Consider the following 20,295-nt stretch of genomic DNA (forward strand, 5'->3'; position numbering starts at 1 on the left):
CTGACGCTATTTCTAAAAAAATCTGGATAAAACAGAGCGTTCGCTGACACTCTGAAAATTTGCGCCATGTAAACATTATCTGGTACCCGTGTCAGATTATTTGTTTCCAAAAAATGAAGGGCGACAACACAGTTGTGGAACGAGTAAAGTCTACACAGTGATAACTACCCCTCATCAGTGAAAAAAGACTTTGTATGTTTGGAGTTAAGGCTGCGTTGTGTTTTGTACCCAATGTTATTTTCTAAAAGTGGACGTCTTGTTTGCTTGTTTACATAATTACACCCCTAACCCCCCTTAGCTGTCACTTTTTATTGCATTTTTCGAATTTTAAGAGTTTTTATTGTTTTAAGTTTGAAACTGAATTACTGTGAAACCATTAATTTTCGTCAGCACGAAATTTCGTCCTTTTTACAAAAATGACTATTTTGTCAGCACTTAAATTCGTCCATTTCTGGTTTTGAAAAAAAGCGTCCGATTTGTTTGTAATGTTTGTAATACATGTAATACGCGGTTGCGAAAAATCGTGCTGGGGAAAGAGGGGTGACACTTGCAGGAGGTGGGCCTTGTTTGGCATATGCCAATTAACAAGTCTGTTATTTCAGGTGATAGTAACTGTCCCTTATTATTTAATGTCATTGACAAGTTCTTTGTTATGATTAGCGGATAGGTGGGACTGAATAACTGTTAACAAGTGTTTTAAACAACGAAGCCAATTGCCAATTAGTCTTTTTCCATTACAATCACGGACAACCAAACACAAATCAATATGTTCTTTATTAATTTGTAATAAAAGCGCAGAATATATTTCAGTCAGGTGTTGATCACACATCGTCATATTTTAATAGTATTGTCTTTTATCCGGATTCGCCGCGTGTTGGCTGTATAATCTGCAACACCCCTGAAAATCACAATACACACAATGGGTAATAAAGTTGTTAACAATTAGCGCTAATCAACACTATTATACCTAAACTAAGTCGACGCATTTGATACAGCCTTATTGCATTCGCGTTTTACAGGAAATGTCAGGTGTCAGTACACTGTATAATGTACACCCCTTTGTGTCAAAACCGGATTTAACTTGAGTGTGAATAGTCGACTGTTTCATGTTCTTTGTATCAATACCATCCGGGTATCTGTACTATAAGTATACCAGTCTACAAACAAGGTGCGCGCTTCCGCATATGGGTATTCGGATGTTAAAAAAATTGACCTATAGTTTAGCGTTCACGCCGTCGAACGCATTTAGCAATATAACTCTTTTTTTTTTCACTATTTCTTTACTTGCAAAAAATACTAGTGGCTTATAACTTATCTTGCAATCTTTTTTATTCGCATTTTGCGAGTGTGCGCAGTATATGCGTGGATTACACTGGATTTAAAATTCCTCATGCCTACGGTAATTCAGTCTTATTTGTTTCAAATATGGGACATGATTGTTCGTTAGGATCTTAAATTCGTCCATCGGTCGAAGGACGAAAAAGACGAAAATTAATGTCTGACGAATAATAATGGTTTCACAGTATACGCACGGGCGTACTGCCGTATGCCTAGGTACGCCCCTGAACATTATTATTAACACTTGCTACATACTATGACTTGTAATGTTGCCTCAGTGACAATTTCTAGAGTGTTAAATAGGATTAAAATTGATGATAGCAAGGTTCTATAAGATTTTATTGGTGATCTAGTTTTTGACCCCATTAACCCAGAACAATTCAGATCAAGTTTGATCCACAACGACAATTACATTACCTTAGGGCTTCTAAAACTAAAGAAAATTGCCTTCCTACATGAATTTGAACCCGATAAAGGCACAATTTCTCTGACACAGTGTGCCGGACTGCCTGTGGGTCTGCCTGCATAACATATTATAATTTGGAGAAGGGAACATCTTCCACATTTTTCAACCTAGTGTATTTAAGTTTAGATGTGCAACGCACAATCTTCGGCAGTGATGCACTTATTTTTAAGTTATATGCCATTTGAAAAGTTTATGTGTGTGGAGCTAGCTTCTGTGTGTGTCTCATGTGATTAAAGTTTTTAACTTAAACTCCTATTCAAGAAATATTTTATCATTATGAAATTTAGATGTGTGACCCATTAATTCTTTAGTTATGTACTGTTGAACTTACTGGTAGTCATAGGCGTTGCTGCCATGATTGCAACAATTCTGTGTGGGTGTGGGTGTCACTTTTGTGAAAAAAATCTAATTGATGTTTAACCTTTCTTTAAAGGGAAAATCCCCGCCAGACGTCATTGCAGCTATCGATTCACCACAGGGCGGCAACTTTCTTAAAACCGTGAGATTTGTAACAGAAAGAATGGACTCGGCAAGGTATGAATGATAAATTTTCAACTGTTAAATATTAATGTTATTGATATATGATGATGATTAGGAAGAGGAGGGGAAGGAGGAAGAAGGGAAGGAGATGATAATAAGAAGAGGAAGAGAAAATGATTATAATAATATAATCAAAATAAGAAAGAACGAAATAACAAATAATGGCAACCAGAGTTGCCAACGTTTAAACTAAGCTGTTGCTTATACTTTTAGTAATTTTTTTTGACAAAACAACAAATTTGAAATGGGGTGTATTCTTAATCATGATGTTTGTCTTGCCCTCTTTCCTGCCATTAGGTTTTTAGCTTGAATATTTTGTGCTTTACTACCTGCCCATTTCTTGGGATCTGAGTAATGTCATGGTTGTCTTTTGTGTATCAATGTTTCTACTACAGTTATTCAATGAAATTTATACTGTAGAAATATTTAAGTCTGGCTAATGTATGCAATTTTCTTGTGAATAATAAAAAATCTAGTATAAATGTGTCTTTTGCAATCTTAAAATCTTAACTGTAACTTGTATCTTTTAATGTGTTTTTATCTCACCTTAGCACAATATAGCTTTCACAGGGAGCTTTAAGGGTACTGTGATGGCTGTCGTCTATCAGTGCGTGAGGTGGTGTTTTAAGGTTTTCTTCAAAAGACACATCCTGAACCCCTTGACAAATTGAAAATAAATAAATACAGGAATGATAATTGGATGACCATTTTTCAAAGTTGTTCAAATTGTCCAGTCCATATTTAGGTCACCAGAGCTTAAAATACAATTTAAAAATGAAAACTAAGTAAATCTTTTCTAAATCAACAAGGGTCATGGCTTTAATACTTTGTATGTAATATCATCTTGTGGTCACATAATTTAATAGACTTACATAATAAATAACTTAAAATATATATATATATATATATTTATTTATATATACATTTGTATTGATCTTTTAAAAAATATCTGAAACTGCAAGAGGTTTGTTATTTTGGCCTGTCACATATTTAAGTGGATCTCTTTTTTGTTGATTCAAATCATGCTCCTGGGTTCAAAACTGGGCACACTTGAGGGTTCACAAGATTTATATAGACATCTAGTAAATAACTTCAAAAATCTGCTGTTAGGGTCAAAACTGGCCACGCCCCTTTACACAGGTGAGTGATCAAGGGCCATTTTAACCCAGTTGTCTTTTTATGCCACTCTTCGAAGAAGAGGGGGTATATTATTTTGCGAATGTCAGTCGGTCTGTCCACCAGATCGTTTCCGGATGATAACTCAAGAACGCTTAGGCCTAGGATCATGAAACTTCATAGGAACATTGATCATGACTGGCAGATGACCCCTATTGATTTTCAGGTCACTGGGTCAAAGTTCAAGGTCACAGTGACTCGAAATAGTACCCTTCTCAAAAAAGTGTGTGAAATGTACGTTTTAAGTACGTTTTTTAGTGTGTTAAACGTGGCGGTATTGGCACTGCGTTCTATGTGCGCTTTTTCTTACCAAGTGAGTTTTTTAACGAAAACAAACAAACAAGAAATGTGCACTTTATGTGGGTAAATGTGCGCTTTTAAGTGCGTTAAATGTGTGCATTTTTTTAAGTGCGTTTTTGACTGCCATGTATGTGTGTAAAATGTGCGCTTTTAAGTGGGTTAAAACTGCACTTTTCAGCGAGTTAAATGTGCGCTTTTTCATAAAAAAGCGCACATTTAACTCGCTTAAAGCGCAGTTTCAACCAGCATAAAAACAAACATGTGTGTAAAATGTGCGCTTTTATGTGGGTTAAACGTGCACTTTTTATAAGTCAGTACCTATAAAAAGCGCACATTTAGCTCGCTTAAAGCGCAGTTATAACCCACATAAAAGCGCACATGTGTGTTAAATGTGCGCTTTTCTGTGGGTTGAAAATGTGCTTTAAGCGAGCTAAATGTGCGCTTTTTATAGGTACTGTCTTATAAAAAGAGCACATTTAACTTGGTTAAAAGCGCAGTTTTAACCCACATAAAAGCTCACAATTTACGCACATGAATGGCACTCAAAAACCCACTCACAAAAAAGCATGCATGTGCGTTAAAGGTGCATCTTTTACCTTAACAGTTGATTCAATTATATGCTGTTAAAATTTTTTTTTAATTCAGATACACAATAAAAAACAATAATTATATAAAAATATATTTGTATATTTTAAATAATTACAAGATCATTCAATTTTATACTTTAATGTACACCAACATTTGTTAACATACATGAGTATTTAAATATTAATGATAATTTGATGAAATAAATATTAACATAATTAGATTATAAATAAACAAACAATAATAGCATACTAATAATAACATGCACAGTATATACACAGGAACATCTATATACATAGGAAAGATGAGAATCAATCAAGGCCTGTCATTTCTTTGAGGCGGCGGAGTGCGGCTCTCATCTTTCTCTCCACGTCTGCCACCAGCGGGTCAAACTTCTTTGCAACTATTATACTGTCATGGCCTTTGCGCGGCGCGTCACGTGCATGATTTCATTTGAGATCAGGTCCTGAAAGATATTTTATAATGTAAGTGTTGAATATTGCTGTTATGGTAATCTCGTTGCTATAAAAATTATAAATTTAAATCAAAACTAGTTTGTTTGCTTGTTGTTTTCGGTTGTTAATTTTTGCAATTTTAATCCCCTGATCACATGTGACTTAACGCTTTTCATAAAGAATTAAAAGAAAATACGTTTGGTAGAAAATACTGTTTGAAAATGTACCAAGATACGTGGTCTCATTTGGCTGTGTGGACTGGTCAGAAGTGTGACACCTTTAAAATGCAATAACCAGTACCCTGTATAGTTTTACCTCTAAACAAATCCAGCTTTTCTTGTTCAAGGACAGGGCGCGGTTTTCCCACTCCTGTTCTCCTCACGTTGGCCAGCTTGTGCAGGGTAAAACCTGGTATTCAAGTCAATACATCAGGTAGTCTCCCTTTTGCTCCCTTTTTTGGCAGGCGATGATGCACATTCTTTCCAAAGCATCTTCCGATCAATGTAAATTTCACCATGGGGTTTAACCTTTAAATTTAAAATATAAAAGTTCTCATTTAATATGGGGGAGAAAATCTGTTCATTAATGACCAGAAATAGGTATAAATAACATTTAAGATGACAATAACCATAAAATAAAGCCATAATAATTCAAATGGTGTTGTTTTTCCTTAAAATTGCATTACATTTACTCATCCATTTACATTTTCCAGTGACAATACATAAATATGATAATGATCATAATTAATTCAATAAACTTAATAAAAAAGGGATGCAGAATTGAAAATACAAACCTGTTACAACAGACTGTTCTTCAGTATTCCAAAAATACAGGCAGATGCTGGACTAGAACATATCACTTTAACCACCCACTTTGAATCTCCTTTGCTACAAACATATTGTTGATTTACACATTGTAGTAAATACACATTGTTTTCATCACACAATACTTCATGCTGAAAGTATTTCAAGACATTTTACTCTAGAATTATATGTCTTAATGTTGCTTAATTATACCTAAAATTTAACTCAAAGTCAGTGGCTGAAGCCAGCTTGTTTTCAATAACTTCCTGCCCTTTAACCAATCAAAAGTCGCTTGTTTTCAAATAGATGGTGCCTCAACCAATCAAAAGTCTATCAACACCCCTTTGTTAGGCTTAGATGGAGCACTGATAGGGATTAATGTTTATGATGCTTATCTCTTATCTGATATCATACTGTCTCAGCCAATTACTCAATCTGGGAAATATCCACTGATAATTAGGCACACTTCAACACCAAAATATTTATTGAATAATACACAGCACTCTTAGGATACTATATTTAATTGTGAATATTTTAATATAACATGCTGAATGGCGTAAGCAAATAATAATAATATTATCAATATTATTTTAATTGCCATTTAAAATGTATGTTAATAGTCAATGTGGTAGACATTAATTGTATTGGGGTATAAATATCAGTATAAGAAAGTTCAAATACTCATTTTTTTATGTTGAGGAAATAAAATTGATGCTGGCAAGCCCACATAATATTTTTGACACTTTCAATATTTTTAATTAGTTACCCACAGCCTGATTTAGGTGGATTTTTTTAGAAATGTTTGAGATTAAAACGAAAGCAATGTTATATGCATTGAAATTGTATTATAAAGTATGTTAACATTAAAAAGATTCATATGCACAACCAGTAACCGCTTTGAATTCAAACTGCACTTTATATTATAACAGGTTACTGAGGTATATGTCTATAATTATTTATTTGATGCAAATAAATTGTTAGAGCCTGCAACAATTTTGTTTCTTGTTCAATTTCTGTACAACAAAACGGTTGTTAAAGACGCACTTTTTAAGAAGTGTGTTAAACAGGTGTCTTTTTAGATAAATCCTTTTAAAACAGATCATATGATAAAAATGCACTTATGAAATAAAAGACTAACTTGTGCTTAAAAGAGAAAAAACCCACATCTGTAAATCTTAAAACACACTTCATAGATAAAAGACGCACTTCCTTGATAAAAGACGCACTTCTTAGATAAAAAACACACATTCTGCTTACATCTACACTCGAAAGCGCACTTACAGATGAAGAAAACACACAAAAAACAAACTGTTTAACTTAAATAACGCACTTGGAAAGAAAAAACGCACAAAATGCGCACTTAAATGCACTTTTGAACACTGAAAACACAGATATTACCAAAAAACACAGAATTAACGCACTTTTAAGTGCGCTAAATGTGTGTTTTGGTAAAAATTGAGTTTTAAATTGAGAAGGGTAAAATGGTTTCCGCATGATAACTCAAGAATGCTTAGGCCTAGGATCATGAAACTTCATAGGTACATTGATCATGACTGGCAGATGACCCCTATTGATTTTCAGGTCACTAGGTCAAAGGTCAAGGTCACAGTGACTCGAAATAGTAAAATGGTTTCCGGATGATAACTCAAGAATGCTTACGCCTAGGATCATGAAACTTCATAGATACATTGATAATGACTGGCAGATTTCCCCTATAGATTTTAAGGTCACTAGGTCAAAGGTCAAGGTCACAGTGACTCGAAATAGTAAAATGGTTTCCGGATGATAACTCAAGAATGCTTACACCTAGGATCATAAAACTTCATAGGTACATTGATCATGACTGGCAAATGACCCCTATAGATTTTCAGGTCACTAGGTCAAAGGTCAAGGTCACAGTGACTCGAAACAGTAAAATGGTTTCCTGATGATAACTCAAGAATAATTAGGCCTAGGATCATGAAACTTAATAGGTACCTTGATCATGACTGGCAGATGACCCCTATTGATTTTCAGGTCACTAGGTCAAAGGTCAACGTCACAGTGACAAAAAACATATTCATACAATGGCTGCCACTACAACTGACAGCCCATATGGGGGGCATGCATGTTTTACAAACAGCCCTTGTTTACACAGGACTTAAATTGACAATATAAATGAGAGATTGGTAGATTTGTATGTCTCTGTTTTTTGGGTGTCATTAATATGGAATTAAATTCAATGGACTTCAGCCTGATCCGATATATTGTGACCTGTTATTCAGTAAATCATGTATGTCCAAATAAATTATATGATGCACATCTACTGTAGATTTCGTTTTACACACTTTATTTCCCTTTCTATTTTCAGACCTTCATAATTAAATCCAGTTTTGTTTATTTTGGCACCATCATTGTACATCACAATTACAAAGTTAACAGTTTTGCGTGTTTTGCCTATATTGCGCTTTCCATGATCTTTATGTCCTTTTACTCCCATGGCTTTTTATGCCTGAGAATCTAATGATTTCAGTATACACCTCATTTCAACTTAATTGTTATGTCAACAAAATTACCTTAAAGAGTGCAGCAATAGGCCTGTCAGTTATAACATCTGTCTGTCTCTCCGTATGAGGTTAACCCAAAATAAGACATTTTGTGGAACATCAAAAATGCTTCCTAAAAAGCGTTGTTACCCCTACTTAAATGCAGGATTATTTTGAACAATTTAAAAACATCCTCATCATCATTTGATCTAATTTTGACAATCACGTTTACCTACTTCTGGACTTATACCGAAAATGATGCATTTGTTCTAACATCAATATCATTTGCCACTAAGTTTTGATACCTAAATGACTGATGTCTTTGAACACTATCATCACACCCACACCACCTGGTCTCTTTTTGACTTTGACACTGGCCTCCCCTATGACTAAGACTCATTCCAATTGGCCAATTAATCAATACTGACAATGCTTCCAGTGGAGCTATGCCTTTATTGAATTCAGCATATTGTTTCAAAAATATCTCTGAGAACATATCCTTTATAGTGACAATGATTGTTCCCTTTAGTTTGACTACATATGTATTCCTTAATAACTTGTGTCTTGTAAATATTCAATTATTGCAGGCCAGTCAACATATCGTCATCAGCTGGGCAAAAATTTACTAGATCACCAGGTGCAAAGAGGAAAGAAGGGTAATTACATGTATCAGAAAATTTCTAAGATACTACTAAGACTTTGTAATTATTCACAATTGATCTTTAATTTTGCTTTTACTTAATTTATCTGTTTCAAGCTCATATACACATAATGGCCTTTTGGGATGGTATTTTTATGCTCCCCCAAAACAAATTTTGGGGGGAGCATATAGTCGCCTCTTCGTCTGTCCGTGCGTGTGTTCGTCCGTCCGTCCGTGCACAATTTTTGTTCGGGCTATTTCTCAGCAATTAATGACCGGAATTCAATTAAACTTTATGGGAAGCTTCACTACCAAGAGGAGATGTGCATATTATCAGCCGGTTCTGGTCGGTTGATTTTTAGCTCATCTATTTTTTGAAAAACAATTATGAGCTATTGTCATCACCTTGGCGTCGGCGTCCGGTTAAGTTTTGCGTTTAGGTCCACTTTTCTCATAAAGTATCAATGCTATTGCATTCAAACTTGGTACACTTACTTACTATCATGAGGGGACTAGGCAGGCAAAGTTAGATAACTCTGGCGTGCATTTTGACAGAATTATGTGCCCTTTTTATACTTAGAAGATTGACAATTTTGGTTAAGTTTTGTGTTTAGGTCCATTTTATTCCTTAAGTATCAAAGCTATTGCTTTCATACTTGTAACTTTTACTAACTATCATAAGGGGACTGTGCAGGCAAAGTTATGTAACTCTGACTGGCATTTTGACAGAATTATGTGCCCTTTTTATACTTAGAAAATTGAAAATTTGGTTAAATTTTGTGTTTAGGTCCACTTTATTCCTAAAGTATCAAAGCTATTGCTTTCATACTTGCAACACTTACTAACTATCATAAGGGGACTGTGCAGGCAAAGTTATGTAACTCTGACTGGCATTTTGACGGAATTATGGGCCCTTTATACTTAGAAAATTAAAAATTTGGTTAAGTTTTGTGTTTTGGTCCATTTTACCCCTAAAGTATCATAGATATTGCTTTCATACTTGGAACACTCGCAAACTATCATAAGGGGACAGTAAAGGACAAGTTGCATAACTCTGGTTGTCATTTTTAAGGAATTATGGCCCTTTTTTGACTTGGTAACTTTAAATATATGGTTAAAATTTGTGTTTAGATCCACTTTACTTCTAAAGTATCAAGGCTATTGCTTTCAAACTTCAAATACTTTCATGCTATCATGAGGGTACTGTACCTGGCAAGTTGAATTTTACCTTGACCTTTGAATGACCTTTGATTCTCAAGGTCAAATTATTAAATTTTGCTAAAATTGCCATAACTTCTTTATTTATGATTAGATTTATTGATACTTTGACAAAACAACTCTTACCTGACATACCACAATAGACTCCCCCCAAACCATCCCCAACGCCTCCCCCCCCGAATCCCCCCTTCAATGTTGTTGTGTTGTTTTTTTTTAAGATCATCCAATAAATGACCCCACCACACCCTCACACTTTACCCCCCACCCCCCCCCCCCAAAAAAAAAAAGTTTTTTTTTTTAAACTTGGTTAAAAAACACAAATATTTATTTGTATTATCTTATTTTTGAAATACCGTCCAAGAATCCCCCTCCCCCCCCCCCCCCAAAAAAAGATAATGGAAGATAATGTAATAAATGACCACACCCCCACACTATACACCCCTCTCCACTCGACCCCTCCCTCCTTTGTGATTGAAATTTAGATACCGTATTTCTTCGATTATAAAATGGATTGACTGTAAGACGGGGCCCCCTCTTTTGCGTAAATTTTGCCGTATTTTGCATCGGCCTTCTTATAAGATGGGGTCAAAAATTTCCCATTTTTTTCTTTCAACAAAGCCAGATATACCTTCAAGTTATGTAATCCAACCATTCCAGAACACTACGTAAATTCACTACCCAACTTTAAACAGACAGAAACTGCCCTGAACCAGTTTCAAATTGTCCCACTTTGACAGGTGTTGAGCGTGGGGAATTTTCTAAGCAGCTTTTTATCTGCCGACAAAGGAAACCATTTACACTTTCACAGGGAGTGACACATTTGGCACTGTGTTATAATTGACTTGCCTTGAAATAGTACACACCAATTGTCAGCATGTAGTGTATACAGACTATTAGGTGATAGCAATTTTATATAAAGGGTGTTTTGACTGCTTCAGGCAGTCGGGTTAACAGTGCGTTCAATAATAATATAATATGTAACGAATATCTCAAGTCGGAATGCATCAGGATTAAACATATTGCAAGGCATTTATGTGATGGTATGTACCTATATGGAACGCTAGTTGTTTATATAGTATGGTTGAAACTGGATGTACAATCTTGTTAAGTTTTTTTATTTTATTTTCAATCACTTAGTTTATAAAAGTACATATGCCAGTACATGTTTGCAGATTCATTATTACACACGAGTTCTAGATCAGTATAGTTTAATTAAAGGGAAGTAATTTAGAGGATCTTGTACAGTAGTCTCCCTTTGTCACACTCCTGGCCCATGCACAAAATGGCGGGTTTCTTTCGTCTTTTATCATAAAATGCACATGTTAATTATATATTTCATTATATATTTGGATATAAATATATTGAGGTAAGGTGAACTTACGTATTTAATAAACAATTTGTACACGAAATATACAGGGTATTATCTTCAGCTGTCTTATGATTGTTAAAATCAATATTTACATTCAGAAATCTATGAAAAATTTTGAAATAATTTTTAGGACGCTCTTATTAGACAGGTCCCCAACTTTTTAATCAAATTCTGAGGTAAATTTTCCCGTCTTATAATCGAAGAAATACGGTAGGTCCCTTCACCTTTAAAAAGAAAAATAGATGAGCGGTCTGCACCCGCAAGGCGGTGCTCTTGTTCACAGAGTTATGGCCCTTTGAAATTTTCCATTAACTGTACATATAGTGCAATTCTTGTCTGGGCTATTTCTCAGCAACTAATGACCGGAATTCAAAGAAACTTTATGGGAAGCTTCACTACCAAAAGGAGATGTGCATGTTATCAGCCAGTTGTGGTCGGATGATTTTTCACAGAGTTATGGCCCTTTAAAATTTTCCATTAACTATACATATAGTGCAATTCTTGTCCGGGCTATTTCTCAGCAACTAATTACTGGAATTCAATGAAACTTTATGGAAAGCTTCACTACCAAGAGGAGATGTGCATATTATCAGCCGGTACTCGTCGGGTGATTTGTCACAGAGTTATGGCCCTTTGAAATTTTCTATAAACTGTACCTATAGTGCAATTCTTTTTTAGGGGGAGCATATAGTCGCCGCTTAGTCTGTCTGTGCGTGTGTCCGTGCGTGCGTTAGACTTTTTCTTGTTTACGCGATAAAGTGCACAGTTTTCATCCGATTCTTTTCAAACTTGTTCAGTGTCTTTATATTAATGAGGACACGAACCGTATTGAAAATGGGTTACATCAGAGTAAAAAGTCCAGAATTATCTCCCCTTGAATTTGAGAAAATTATGAAATAAGGCTTGTTTACGCAATAAAGTCCACAGTTTTCATCCAATTATTTCCCAACTTGCACGGTGTCTTTATCTGAATGATGAGTCAAACCCTATTGAAAATGAGCAATATCGGAGTTATAAGTCCAGGATTATCTCCCCTATTAATTCCACAGTTTTCATCCAATTATTTCCAAATTTGCTCAGTATCTTTATATCAATGAGGACTTGAACCCTATTGAATATGAGCAGTATCGGAGAAATAAGTACACAATAATCTCCCCTTGAGTTTGAGAAAATTCTCCCTGTTTGCACGATTAAGTACACAGTTTCCATCTTATTCTTTTCAAACTTGCACAGTGTTTATAGCAGTAGAGCGATTCAGACCCTCATGGGCCTCTTGTTTTTGTTTGTCGGACTGTTCACAGTTTTCAACACTGTTTTAGTCATATCATTGTCAGTTTACCAACTCACACTTTCCTGGGTTAGACAGTGTACTTGTAAAGTGCACATACTTATGCAAGTAACTAACAACACCATATGTAATACTAGCAAGGGGGAGAATGGCTTTAAAAAGGAATACGTTACCAATCCCCAAACAAGTTATGATCTGGAGCTGGGATTTTACCCATGATCATCAGAATTATATTGTATTGTAAAATAACTTCTGCCAATAGGCAATTGGGTTAAATACTTACATGCTCCGGGGTGTTCTTGTTATCTCACCTGGGCATGAAGTGCTCAAGGTGAGCTATTGTCATCGATTTAAGTCGGTGATAATCCAGTGTGCATCATTTGCCAACAACCTGAAGCTAGTGACCCATGTAGATGCAACAATTCTAGCTCAATCTGAATGAAACTTGTCATACTGTCTTCACAAAATCTGGTTAAGTTCAAATGAGTGTCAAGTACAATTAAAAACCAAAGAAACAATTATGTTTCAGTCTTGAGGAAACTGGCCAAAATGATAATTAGGAAAATATCTTGGCCTCCTTTGAATCTGGATAAAGAACCCAATCAAATCTTACATAAAGCTTGTTAAGACTTTGGAATGGCCTTTATGGTCAAGTTTTGATGAAACTTTGTAAGAATTGTTTTTTTTAATAATTTGGTAAGGGTAGATTTGTCTAAGAAAAACCATTTTCAACATTCTGAATGCCTCATTTGTGCCCTTATTAAAATGGACCTGAATGTCTATCATATTTACATTACACTTTTTATTTGAAGATGGATGTACCCATTACTGTGAAATTTTGCTGGTGTGTGCTTACAATAAATACATACCTTTTATCTTCATAAGTGATACACTAGTTACATAAATCAATCAAATTCGACCTATTCAAATCCACATACCAGACTGTATGCAGGTATAGTGTTTCTAGGCTAACATATTATTTTATACAATCTGAATTTTCGTCTAAATAGAAACTGGGATTTTTGGAGTTTTTACAACTGTCTATTACACTTTTTGATGTTAGCGCACATGTGCATAAAGCTATTTATTAATAGGTGAATTTTAATAATTATGCGTGATTTATGTCCATTTATGCATGAACGGGAATAATGCCATGTTGCTTTGAAACTGGGTCTCATAAAGTGAAATGCAAGTTCACCAGGTCAAATCGTTGACATTTTTGGAACCTTCATCTCTGGTAAACCCTTTAGAGCCATAATTACTGTCTTGTTAAGTATATATTTTTTTTATATAACTTTATTATCTCAAGCTACAAAGACTATAGTTTTCATATTTGCTATGCAACATTAAAAAAATAATTTGACCATATGATACCCATGGGGTAAATCCAGGCTAAGAGAGTCATATTGTTTATTATCAAAATACGGAAGGGGATATAGTAATAGTCACCGTCCGTCTGCTTGTTTGTGCGTCCGTCTTTCCGTCCTTCCATCCGAAGCTTTGTCCAGAGCATAACTCCAAATCTATTCAATGGATTTACTTTAAACTTAGAATATAAACAGATAGCATTTAGGAGAAGTGCAGTGACCAAAAACCATATCTCTATCTACCTTAGTTTTTGAATTATCTCCCTTTATATAATTTAAAAGTAAATTTTTGTCTGGAGAATAAATCTACTGAAGGGATTTACTTGAAAATTGAAATATAAACAGATGGCAAGTAGGAGAAGTGCAGTGACTAAGAATCATAACTCTATCTACCTTATGTTTTGAATTATCTCCCTTTATTTAATTTCAAAGTAAATTTTTGTCTGAAGCATTACTCTAAATCTACTGATGGGATTTACTTAAAACTTGAAATATAAACAGATGGCAAGTAGGAAAAGTGCAGTGACTAAGAACCATAACTCTATCTACCTTAGTTTTTGAATTATCTCCCTTTTTTTAATTTCAAATTTAATTTTTTGTCCGGAGCATAACTCTTAATCCACTGAATGGATTTACTTGAAACTTGAAATACAAACAGATGGCAATAGGAGAAGTGCAGTGACTAAGAACCATTACTCTATCTACCATAGTTTTTGAATTATCTCCCTTTATTTAATTTCAAATTAATCTTTTTTCGGAGCGTAACTCTAAATCTACTGAAGGGATTTACTTGAAACTAGAAATATGAACAGATGGCAGCTAGAAGAAGTGCAGTGAACATAAACCATAACTCTTTCGGCCGTAGTTTTTGAATGATCTCCCTTTATTTTATTTTTTTTATTTTTTAGCTCACCTGTCACGAAGTGACATGGTGAGTTTATGTGACCGGGTGATGTCCAGCGTCCGTATGTGCGTGCGTTCATGTGTCCGTCAACAATTTGTTTGTGTAGACAGTAGAGGTCACATTTTTCATCAATCTATATGAAATTTAGTCAGAATGTTTATTTTGATGAAATCTGGGTTGGGATTGTATTTGGGTCATCTGGGGTCAAAAACTAGGTCACTAGGTCAAATAATAGAAAAACCTTGTGTAGACAATAGAGGTCACATTTTTCATCCAATCTTTATGAAATTTGGTCAGAATGTTTATCTTGAAGAAATCTGGGTTGGGATTGTATTAGGGTCATCTGGGGTCAAAAACTAGGTCACTAGGTCAAATCATAGAAAAACTTTGTGAAGACAATAGAGGTCATAGTTTTCATATGATCTTAATGAAATATGGTCAGAATGTTTATCTTGATAATATCTGATTTTGGATCGTATATGGGTCATCTGGGGTCAAAAATTAGGTCACCGGGCCAATTCTAGTAAAACATTGTGTAGATGAAAGAGGTCACAGTTTTCATCACGTCTTAATGAAATTTTGTCAGAATGTATTAATTAATGAAATTTGGCTTGGGATTGTATATGGGTCTAATAAAATTTAAGTTCATGAAGCAAGGTTAGTCAGGTGAGCGATTCAGGGCAATCATGGCCCTCTTGTTTTATTTATATTTTATTTACTTATAATTTTAAATTATATTTAATTTAATTTCATAGTAAATATTTTAGCTTTTCAAATTTTAATATCGCCCTTTATCTAATTTTACAATAATATTTTAATTTGAACACTGAAGTATTCACTGTAAAATGAATAGATAAGTTTAAGGAAAAATACAGTGATCAAGAACAGTAACTGTTTATAGTCTTCTTTTTAGCTCACCTGATTGCTCAGGTGAGCTTTTGTGACCGGTCTTTGTCCGTCGTCTGTCTGTCCGTCCACATTTGTTCGTAAACACTCTAGAGGCCACATTTATTGTCCGATCTTCATGAAACTTGGTCAGAAGCTTCTTCCCAATGAAATCTCGGTTGAGTTCGAAACTGGGTCGTGCCGGGTCAAAAACTAGGTCACTAGGTCAAAAAAAAGAAAAAACTTGTAAACACTGTAGAAGTCACATTTCATGCCCAATCTTCATGTAACTGTGTCAAAATGTTTGTCTTAATGATATGTTGGTTATGTTCAAAAGTGGTTTCGGTCCGTTGAAAAATATGGCCGCCAGTGGGGGGGCAGTTTTCCTTATTTGGCTATAAAGAAACCTTGTAAACACTCTAGAAGTCACAATTTTTGCCCAATCATCATGAAAGTTGGTCAAAACATTGGTTTTATTGATTTCTCGGACGAGTTCGAAAATGGTCCAGATCGGTAAAAAAAAAACATGGCCGCCAGTGGGCGGGACATTTTTCTCTATATGTATATAGTGAAAACATGTGAACACTCTAGAAGTCACATTTTTGGCCCAATTTTCATGAAATTTGGTCAGAACATTTGTTTCCTTGATATTAGAGTTGTGAAGTCACAATTTTTGCCCAATCATCATGAAAGTTTGTCAAAAGATTGGTTTTATTGATATCTCGGACGAGTTCGAAAATGGTCCAGATCGGTGAAAAAACATGGCCGCCAGTGGGCGGGGCATTTTTCTCTATATGTATATAGTGAAAACTAGACTGTTAACAGCCCTGCATTATCATTTTATAAAGATAACTCTCTCCTACTTCTTGTACTGTACTTATACTATACAGAGTTATGTTTTCTTATCTGCTTTATATGCAGGACTGTTAAACCCTGCGAGAAAGGTGGGCAGAATCCTGAAGGTTACGCATGCGCAATTAAGTTCCTTCTATATCACATATAAAATAGTTGATGTTTGATATCAATTTTAACCACGACCAAGCGTTTCAACACTATATCATCATACATCATTGGAAAGATAAATGCATAATCTTTTGAAAAAAAATGCATCCCATCAAATTCTATGTGTTGTAACTCAAAATATTTACCTTAGAATAGGCACACCAGTTTTGACACATGTGGAGGCGACCATTTTTACTCAAATAGTATGACCTACTTTCAAAGCCGGGAACCATCAACAGAAAAAGTAGAGCACAAAAATGGCTCTTTTTCTTATTGCTTACAAATATACCTTCACATTAATACCAAAACTACCATTTGCATTCTATTTTACAAATCCTAGGCAGCATTCACTGAACAATGTGTGCTATATATCAAATTGACAGCATGTAACCCTGTAAACAGGAGTTCCGGTTTGGGGTTATGTGACCTGGAGAGATTGTAATCTGATATGGCCAGCTGATGGGCCACAGTGGTGCTGCAGTGATTTATTATATCTCTGGCCATCTAATGTTTATATTATTCCTGAATGATAATGTCCCCTCATCCAAGCTTTAGTGAGGGATGAAGGGGCATTATTGGAGTATAGCCGGAGGCTGAGCATGTATTAATTAGCATATCGTTCTAGCGACTCGCTCTTTACAGAACCGGTTTAACCAATTGAAAATCATTCAATTGAGCAAACCCTATGACGTCAACAACCACATTTCTCATAAGTTTAAAGCTAGGCGTTTTTTGTGAATACCCGTATCATGGGAGGGAATCCAATACATATGGGATTAAAAAACAGTCTTCATAAAATATGTAAAAGGGTTGGGTTTATACATGCTCAGCCTCCGGCTTTACTTTGACAACGGATGAACTTGTCCATAAAGGAAATATAACAATTGCTCTGTCCACAGCATCTTCTTGATGATATTTGTCTAATGGCTTTACGCCGATAACGCCAACTGTATGGAATTGAGCGTTCTGGTGTATTGTTTGTCTCACTATAAATACTGATCAGCTAGAGGCAGCGAAGGCGCGAAATACAAGGTCAAACTGGATTTAATGGGGAGCATCTCTTAATGGGGAAATATTTAAGTCGATGAAAAATAAAATGGGATCTACGGACGATTTGCGTAAAATTGAACATTGCGATGTTGCGGGTCTGCAGAAGACTATGTCATACGATGTTGTGAGCGGCAGGTAATAAAAATGTTCACTGTTCAAATGTGAGGAATAGGTAATAGTGGTTTGAATTTAACGCGCAGGGGTCTTGAAAAAACACGCGCAGTGCGCGGCAATAAGGACATATACGGTGTTCTCGAGAGAATAATCTTAAAAATTGTCGAAAATATAGTGCTATGCAACCCATGCTCCTGATCGTATAAACGCTCCCTACTTTAAAACAAAAAATTAAGCGCCTGAAAAACTCAGATTAAATGATTGTGCAATATAAGAATGGCGGCCATTTTCAGCCCAATTTTCAAGTTTTTGGTCTTGAATTCTTTTTTTTCTCCATTTTGGCTTTAAAAAATCGCATGCGCGTTATACATGGTAGCGCCCTATACATGGTAAAATACGGTATTGTAATAACTGGAAATTTGATTTGGTCTCATCTCTGAATAATTTAATTGTTCAAACGACCTATGAATCACACTTCCCATTTTCTTAAAATAAAAACAATAATATTATACTGTCAAAACATTGTAAAACAGAAAGGAATGTTAAAACTATGTTCCATATTTTCTAGTGATAAGAAATGTTCAGTTAACAAATATGTGAGCTATGACCAGGCAGATGCTATCTAATTGGTTGTATTGACCATGGCTGATAAGCCTCCTGCATACTGTCAAGTTGTGGTATTAATGAGAAATTTGGGGGCCAAGTATATTGATTACATCCTGCTAGAAATTGACTTGCAGGGTTTAACAGACTGATAATTCAGCCAGAAGAGAAAAGGAGCTTTGATGTTGTATTGCACTACATCTCAATAAGTAATTGTGAAATTAGAAAAAAAAATTATAGTTCACCAGGTCAAATCTTACAAAAACAAAAACACTCCATATGCCAGAGTTTTGATTCAATAATGATGAAACTTGACCAGGATGTTTGTCTGGACAATATCTAGGTCAAGTTTGACGTTTGGTAAAGATTGAATGAACCGACTCCTCTCAGGTGAGCGAACTAGGGCCATCTTGGCCCTCTTGTATAATTACCCCCCTTTCTTTCATTTCCATATATTTTATTCTCTACAGCATAACTCCAACACTATATTACTAATTGATCCTTATAATATAAATAGATGACACAGGTGCCATGTTTTACAAATATTATTCTACTCTCTAAAACAAAATAAATGTTGTCATACAAGCAAACACATTTTGGCGGGGATTTGGCACTACTGTGAAAAGCTCTTGTTAAAACTTGATTCAGATGGTGGAATCCATAATTAAATCTTAATAAGATTAAACTCTCATAGTGCAACTTTTGCTGGTCAGTCAAAAACATGTTGTAAGGGGTGAATGTGTCATAGGCTATTGTGAAACCTTATGAATTATCTTGGCAACTTTTGTTATAAGGCAATAATGAAACCTTTTAATATGATAAAGAATATAAACACAATTTTACAGGTGAGCTACCTAGCCCATTCTGTTGTTTTATATATGTGTGATGCTTTTTTTTGAAATAGCTATTTAATGTTAAACATAGGGGATCATCAAACATTGAGCTACAGATAGCCTCACTTAACAAGGCCGGACCAATGACTTTCATACAGAAGACCCATGCCAGGTATCACATATCCCATATCCCATAGGCCACTTAAAATCATGTTCGCTCACCTCTACAACAGTGCTTACACTTCTGTATCTTTTTTCGGCCTAGCTGTCTAAGCCAGCTTTTCACCTTACCTGACCTTTGTAAGTGTCCAATAAAATTCAAATACAATTTCCCGCGGCTAAACACAAATGAATGCACTTCATTTATTCCATTGGCTGATTTGAGCATAATCCACCAGAACATTAGAAATATGACCGCGTCTTTGTAACACTGTTTTACTGCGTGTTCAGCATGAAACAATTTTATCTCTAATGAAAAGGCTTGATAGATAGAACAGTTTTACACTCAACTCTTGACATCAATACAGCTTGTGTGTGCCCCTTTATATTCAGAGGATTGTCAGCGCCAGAGCGTTTGTACTTAAAGGCTATGTTCTCATATTTAGTAATTACTTTCATATTGCTGTCTGTGTACTAGTATAATTAAGTTCAAAAAAGTATTGTTTTCCCTATCCTGATATTTGTTTTTGCCAAACCATTTTTAATTGTTTTTGAAATTGAACATTAAACATGTGCAAGTATGAAGTTTTAAACAAGCTGTCGTTCCAGCAGTGGAAGCATGACCTCACTTTAATGAATTGCATTCTAACCTGAAAGGTATCAGGGTCAGTTCGC

At 35.1% G+C, this 20,295-nt stretch overlaps 1 protein-coding gene across 1 annotated transcript in view; it reads left to right on the forward strand.

Moving 5' to 3' along the window:
* Positions 1-20,295, forward strand: part of LOC127878793 (coiled-coil domain-containing protein 18-like) — a 109,219-nt gene that overhangs the window by 23,728 nt on the left and 65,196 nt on the right. The window contains exons 3-5 of the mRNA XM_052425322.1: positions 2,238-2,338; positions 8,776-8,844; positions 19,553-19,633. Coding sequence (XP_052281282.1) covers positions 2,238-2,338; positions 8,776-8,844; positions 19,553-19,633 — 251 coding nt within the window. The remainder of the gene's footprint in view (positions 1-2,237; positions 2,339-8,775; positions 8,845-19,552; positions 19,634-20,295) is intronic.

This window comes from Dreissena polymorpha, chromosome 4, assembly GCF_020536995.1.
Source record: "Dreissena polymorpha isolate Duluth1 chromosome 4, UMN_Dpol_1.0, whole genome shotgun sequence".
Taxonomy (NCBI): domain Eukaryota; kingdom Metazoa; phylum Mollusca; class Bivalvia; order Myida; family Dreissenidae; genus Dreissena; species Dreissena polymorpha.